A 7,443-nucleotide genomic window follows, 5' to 3' on the forward strand; every position below is an offset into this window, starting at 1 on the left:
TGTGGTAGTTTGGAGTGAGTGCAACAAGCATCATCCCAAACATGGTGAAGTAGACGAAGCAGGCTTTGTTACCCTAAGCCTATTGTACGTCATTTTCATCAACAACCATATATCATCACTGAATATTTCGTCACTACTTTGGTGTTCACATAAAAAAAATGTGTAATTAAGCGCAAACAACTACTATAGAGTGGTTTTGTAAAAAAAAAAAAAAGTTTGGTGTAGAATTTGAAATTTTAAAAGCTTCCAAATAATGAGATTTGACCCAAATATATTTGTCAAATAATGACAATTATATGAAGAAATCCTATTTGCCAATTCTCCCCCTAAATTTTACTTAAGAAATCTATGGCCAAACGGGTCCTTATAAAATTTATTCGAACATAAAATCACCTAAAATAAATAAATCCTCAGATTTTGGGGAAAACGCTCTATATAACTGAAGTCACAATCATCTTTTTAATATGTGGGCCTTTATCTTATATTTGGACAACTGGGGTGGGCCTAGGCTGAGATGTGTCTGTATTTGTCGTGCGTGAAATCTATATTATTCGAGTTTGGTTATAACATTTTATTTTTGGAAAAATTGTATAAATAGCAAATTATTAATTCAAATTAAATGATATAGTCATAGTTTATTTTATTTGTAATTCACAGCAAACATCCCATTTTTTTGTCATCTGATTCGGTATACAAATGTATAAAATACGTTTGTGTTTGTATAAAGCGAGAGAAAAGTGTATATACAAATACAAATACATATATATTCGTCCTATACACTTATAATTATACAAATGCAGATCTTATTATACAATTACAATGTATAAATGAATTTATACAAAACTGAACAATTTGTATAAAATTGGATGTATCTAGCGAATTGTATAAATCAAAAGTTCCATAGCAAACATAAAATTTGCTATGGAGTGCAATTATGCAAACTATAGCTATAACATACAAATATAATTTTTATGTTTGCTTTGTGAAAGTTGCTCTTTATTTTTTGAAGTACACAAATTTCATATAGTTGCGACTCTAATTACATCATATCTCAAAAGTTTTTTCAATTATAAGAATTTCATATTATTCATTGCTTTCACATACATTCCTTGATTGTCGTTAGAGCAAAAACTAAAAAAATATTTAATCAATATTCCCTCCGTTCAACAATAATTGTATACTATAATATACTATTTTGAGATATCTAATCATACTCCTCTACTTTATGAAATTTAAAAGTCCATTCTTTTTCATATCATGTGGTTTGTCTCTCAGTATTATGACAAGTTGTGTTTGTTTGTGCCAAGGAGATTTGTCAGTACATATATGACTTTGATTGAAAATAATGTTATAACCAATCTAAAAATAAATACACAATTTAAAATATTATAATTTCTAAAAAAAATTACAATTTAAAATAATTACAGAAATCACTTCTTAGGTATATCTCTATCCCTTCTTGGATACATCCATCTTCTTTCGAACCTATTTTTATCACCTCTTGGCTCTCGGATACATCCCTCCCATTAAGTAATGTATCATTTGCAATATATCGGTGGTTGGTTTCCCTCTTTGTTATCCATTAATTTCTTAAGAATAAAATAATAGGTAAAATGTTACTAATAATAGCATATAGTATATAATTTGATGACATGACTAACTCTTATTTTATCAAAATTATTTACTAAGAATAATTTGGCCACTAGGTCTTCAACACAAACGTACTATGATATTAGTTTGAGAAGTAAAAGTGCAATTCAATTAAGTATGCAAATTAGAAGACACGTCTAAATTAATTTTGGAACTTCTCATAGTTACTTTTTAGAAGAGAGTTCAAACTTAATTGTTACTTTTTCGATTCCTTTTTAGTTGTGATAAACTGATAATAAGGTTTTTTTTACATAATCTTGAGAAAAACTAATTATGAGTGTAATTATTTGACTAATTATATATTCCTTATTAATTTTTAATGTATTCACGTCTTAATTCTAGAATAATTAATATTAAGAGAAAAGTTGGAAAATAATAATTAATTCTTTCTTAATTTTTTAAATTGATAAATATTTAAGAATAATTATTTTAAAAATATATGACAACTAAAAACGAACGGAGAGAAGTACCTTGCGTATGTAGGTCAGTTGAATCAAATTAGGGATATAAAGTAGCAGAGACTTGTCATTGTGAGGGCCGCTTGCATTGTCTTATGGGATCCCAACAAATTCAAAGGCGAAATTAGAATTTTAAAATAGCAATATCAAGTTCTAGTAATTTATATACATATTTAGTGATTTTTTAAATATAAATATAAAATTTGAAGTAAAAGTAATCTAATGAATTATGTTGAATCAATACATCGACTTTTAGCTATGTCTTTAAACAAAACTAGGCCTAGCTCTGTCTTTAAATAAAACTAGGCATATCTTAACCAAACTTATTAGTTAAGCGGAATTTTAAATTACAAATCATACACTATATTAAGTTTATACATAGTCTTAACCAGCTAGTAGCTATCTAACATGGAATTACCCATGCAATACATAAATAACTTACCTCCTGACCAGTTTACATACGAACTATATGAGAATTTTTCACCAAATAGGTATATGAGTTAACTTTTCTAAAAATTATATCCTGACTTTGTAAATTAATGATCTTAAACTTTTGACCACCAACTTAAACCTCGAAAGCCAAAAATCAAAATTTGTTATACTTAAAATCTTGCTCATGAGGTATCATGAGGTAAAACGAGGTTGAAAATTTAAAACCATCCGCCTCCAAACTATTCTCATAAATCACCAAAAAAATTCACTGTTTTCTTACTCCTTGCCTTATGTAACTAGAATTTTCTTTAAAGACCAATTAAAAAAAAAGAAGAAAGAGACTAAATGACCAATACATAATTTCACAATTACGGTCAACATCATGGAAACATTATCCAATTTATTCAAATTCAATAAAATATAACCACTAGATTTGATTTTCTTATTATAAAGCATACATCGTACACAATTATTACATTAAATAATATTCGTGTAACACGTTAAAAGTTACTGATCATCATAGTACAAATTATTGGTCCTCACCAAGTGACGAATATCCATTGGATAAGAATCAGACGGTAGAAGAGCTCTGTAAGCTCTACTTGTAGCTATGTTATTTCCAATTTCAGTTGGATGGAAATTATCATAAAAAAAATGTGTAGCCCTAATTAGACATGGAGATTTTCCTGGAATACATTGTCCTTCAGGCATTGTTTTAGAAATTTGACAGCATGGATTATTCAATAGAGTTATAGCTGCAAAATGAAAACAAAGAGTCAGTTTCGATTAGCCAAATAAAAATTAATTGATAAACCAAAAAATACTTACAAGCTGATTTGACCAACTTATAAGCTTAGTCAAACGTCACCCAAGGTAAGGAGAAAAGAATAATTGTGTATAACGTACCAATCGCTGATGAGATGCTATACATGTTTATGTATATGAATTTTGCATCTGAGAAATTAGTATTGAGATCATCAACAAGAGCTTTTAAGTTTTTGTTGAATAATTGAACTGCCTTATTTGTTGAATCCACACAAAAAAAGGTGCTGTGTTGGTTCAACTGATCTGGAATGCAACCTATTTGAGGTAGTCCAAAAAGTGCTATTTTCCTTGCTCCATCTGCATACAACTCCTATAGTACCAACAAAATTAATGAAAAATCAACCATTTTTAGTATCTACGACACTTAAAGAGTGTGTTCTGTACGAAGAAAAATATTTTTTCGCGAACCTTTAATTGTTGGGAGTACTGTTGAATGAGAAGTGTTGCGTACTGAGTTGGTGAGTACAAATGACTTGATTGGTATACATTTGGCATTAGAAAATTATTGATGTAGTCATTGCTGCCTATTCCAACAATGAAAAGGCACTTATTTAAGTGATTTTTGGCTAAAGTTGTATTCCCCAGCAAATCAGCAATACGAGAAATTGTGACTTTATGATTCTCCAATTGTTTGCCCAAGTAAATTCGATAACCCTGAAAATTAATTAAATTTTTCTGTAAGTATATATCAAACAATTTTATTTTTATTGTAATATAGTAGTAGTTGATATAAAATATACTAGCAAATCGTACGACTAATTAATTAATTATTTAACTAGACTTATAGGAGGGGTGTCAATTGTCATGATCTAATTTTGTACTGCTAATTAAACTATAGGATAAAGAAAGTTTTATAATATTATATTCTAATTTTTGAGCCATGTTTTATTAAATGCACGACAGATGAATGATTAATTAACTAATCATAGTTTTAAGTTTTGAGAAATAATATGAAAAATAAGTAAATAATGTTAAAGAAAAACATGAAGAAATTTTGTTTTCTTTGTATGGTAAACGTGATAAGTGAAAATGAAAATATACTTTTTTGTATAGTGAACTATGTAAAAGTGAATGAAGAAAGTATCATATAATACTTGTCATTCATGACTTTTTAGCTCCAATAATGCAATATATAAAGTACTTTGACGTGATTAAGCACTTTGTGATTACACAAATTAAATTAATATTACACAATTTTATTTTTATTCTAATATAGTAGTAGTTGATATAAAATATACTAGCAAATCGTAAGACTAATTAATTAATTATTTAACTAGACTTATAGGAGGGGTGTCAATTGTCATGATCTAATTTTGTACTTCCTATGTCCCTACTTACCTGTCCACTTTTAAATTGATATACCTATTAAGAAAGCAATTATTGACATAGTGAGTTTATTATTTTACCCTTATTAATTATGAAGTGGATGAATTAAAAATTTAGATTTTCAAGAAATTGTACTTTTTTCAAAGTAATTAATTGAGGGTATAATAGGTAAAATTATTTTATTCTTTCTTAATTTGTTAAAATAGACAAATAATTAGGGATAACTATAAAAGGAAAAGTAAACAAGTAATTAGGGATAGAGGGAGTACTAATTAAACTATAGGATAAGAAAGTTTTATAATATTATATTCTAGTCTTGAACCGTGTTTTATTAAATGCACGACAGAGGAATGATTAACGAATCATAGAATTATATATTCCACCTTTTTGCTTTTATTTTGTCGAATTTTGATTTTGACCCTACCTTAAAAGACACAATTTGGTATGAGTATAGTTTACTCATGTTTAGTCATGTCTTGAAAAATGATATGAGAAATAAATATTTTAATATTAAAGGAAAATATGAAGAATTATTTTTTTTAACATGTTAAACGTGATAAGTGAAAATGAAAATATACTTAGTATAGTGAACTAAATAAAAGTGAATGAAGGAAGTGTCATGTAATACTTGTCATTCATGACTTTTTAGCTCCAATAATGCAATATATAAAGTACTTTGACGTGATTAAGCACTTTGTGATTACACAAATCAATATTATTTGGAGAAAAGTCTATAGTAGCAAGTGTCCTTGAGTAATTAATTGGTTTATAATATTAGATATCATATTATTGCTTCTCCGGGATTAATAAAAAAAATAATTTATATATGCAACTCACAAATATTTCAAATGTGGATTTAAGATTTTAACTTGATGTGTTTGGAATTTTTGAACTTACAATTCATTGTATTCTGGGTTACGAAGAAATTATTTGAACGTATTTCTATTTATTATGTTTTTACGACAAACGTCAAAGTCGATACTAATGTTTGAATCTATTGAACTGCTCATTATACTAAAAATAAATATCCCGTAAAAATCACGATATACTTACAAGATGACTTCCCGTATCGTTGCGAATTCCAGCTGAACCAGATGCATAATTCACACCTTCCAAGATCTCATCACCCGTTGCGCTTGCAAAAGATGGTATGTAGTGATCAAAATCAAGGTGTTCAGCTATTTAACAAAATGAAAAACATAAGTTAATGAATATCACAAATAATTAAGTAAAAAAACATATGCTAAAGTACAAGACAAATAACAAAATAATGCTACACATATTTTAATTCAACATAGTATCAGAATAGACAAAGATCCACCATGCACTATCACCCATGATCATAAAAATTGTGCACATCATGAAAAAAGAATCAAGCAGCTCACATACGTAAATAGGCGATAATAAATAGTATTTTCATTCATAACCTAAACTTATATCAGATGACATTATCACACGCATCAATAAAAGAAACGTAAATCTTTAAGTCTTAAAGAAAAAGTGAGAAAGAGAGAGACCTAGGAAGTCAGCTATATTCCGGCCATTGGTGAATCTGCCAGTGGGACCATCTGGGAAATCAACTCCATAAGGTGGATAATTAGCCCTTGCCGCGGTGTCAAGGTCATTATTATTGCCATTATCAAGTAACGAGTCCCCAAAAATGAAATAGCAAGGTACTTCTGGTGCACCTTCAACTAAGTTCAAGACTAAATATAACACAATACTTAATATAATTGTAACATAGCACGCCATTGAGAGAATTAAGTTGAAGAAGGAGATGAAAAATATAATTGAGAAATTATTACTCAATTATAATGGTGTTGAATATTATGGTGAAGGTTGCATTAAAATATATAGGGAGAGGCCTTTTATTGTTGAATATATTTAATTTCATCATTATTTGTGCTGTGATTTGTGGGGTAGCATATGGGGCAATTGACAAGATTTTGTTTGATACTATATTTTTATTTTTATTGAAAAAAGGTGATCATGACGACAGGGAGAATTTTGTATTGTATATACAGGCCGACAATTTTTTTTGTGATTACTGGCTTTGTATTACCAATGTTACCAATATAAAAATTTAAATGTTTCTGTCTAGATTCATATTCTTTTAGTTATTCTAGGTGCATATATTATCCGATATATATATATATATATATATATATATATATATATATTTATTTTTCTATTCTAGATGTAAAAATATTTCATAGGTGTGACCGTGTGAGTCTAGAGTGAATATATGTTAAGTTGTTTTTGACAAGAGTAAAGTTTCAATATTATATTAAGAAGCGAGCTTAACGGAGGAAATTTCAAAAATAACGATATCATATTAATTATTAAATATAGTGATAGTTTGTTTAACTATGATGTATAGCTATTATTTTGAAATTGTATATACACACGTGCGATCTGTATCGGTTGGATACGACCGTTTTTGCTTTACTAAATTTAGTAGTAGTATCAATATATAAAACTAGCTAGATTGAATAATGTTACAAACTAAACAAACAAACAAAAGAAGATCTGCAAAGACACAAAATAAAATATTTTTTAATTCGTCTGTTTGAATAATTTCACTAAAAATGGAATAAGATTTGCAGCTATTAAAAGAAAAAAAAAAAGGTTCTTAATCATCTGTGTGATAATTAATTTTTCTAGAATCTATCTGGTCTTCTTTAAGCATTAAGCACTAGTACTACAAGCTAATTAATAAGTGGGGTACTTTTATGGGTATTGATTAATGGGG

General features: G+C 28.0%; 1 protein-coding gene across 1 annotated transcript; it reads right to left on the reverse strand.

The window, feature by feature from the left end:
• Positions 1 to 2,939: 2,939 nt before the first annotated feature.
• LOC125836140 (GDSL esterase/lipase At1g29670-like) lies at positions 2,940 to 6,525 on the reverse strand. Its single transcript, XM_049515226.1, has 5 exons — positions 6,209 to 6,525; positions 5,745 to 5,869; positions 3,774 to 4,019; positions 3,447 to 3,675; positions 2,940 to 3,295 (listed from the first exon to the last, which is right to left on the reverse strand). The coding sequence occupies exons 1-5, from the start codon at positions 6,441 to 6,443 to the stop codon at positions 3,048 to 3,050; spliced, it is 1,083 nt and encodes a 360-aa protein (XP_049371183.1). The 5' UTR covers positions 6,444 to 6,525; the 3' UTR covers positions 2,940 to 3,047.
• Positions 6,526 to 7,443: the final 918 nt, after the last annotated feature.

The sequence above is a fragment of the Solanum verrucosum genome, unplaced genomic scaffold (genome assembly GCF_900185275.1).
Source record: "Solanum verrucosum unplaced genomic scaffold, falcon-dt-bn FXZP01000278.1, whole genome shotgun sequence".
In the NCBI taxonomy this organism is placed as follows: Eukaryota; Viridiplantae; Streptophyta; class Magnoliopsida; order Solanales; family Solanaceae; genus Solanum; species Solanum verrucosum.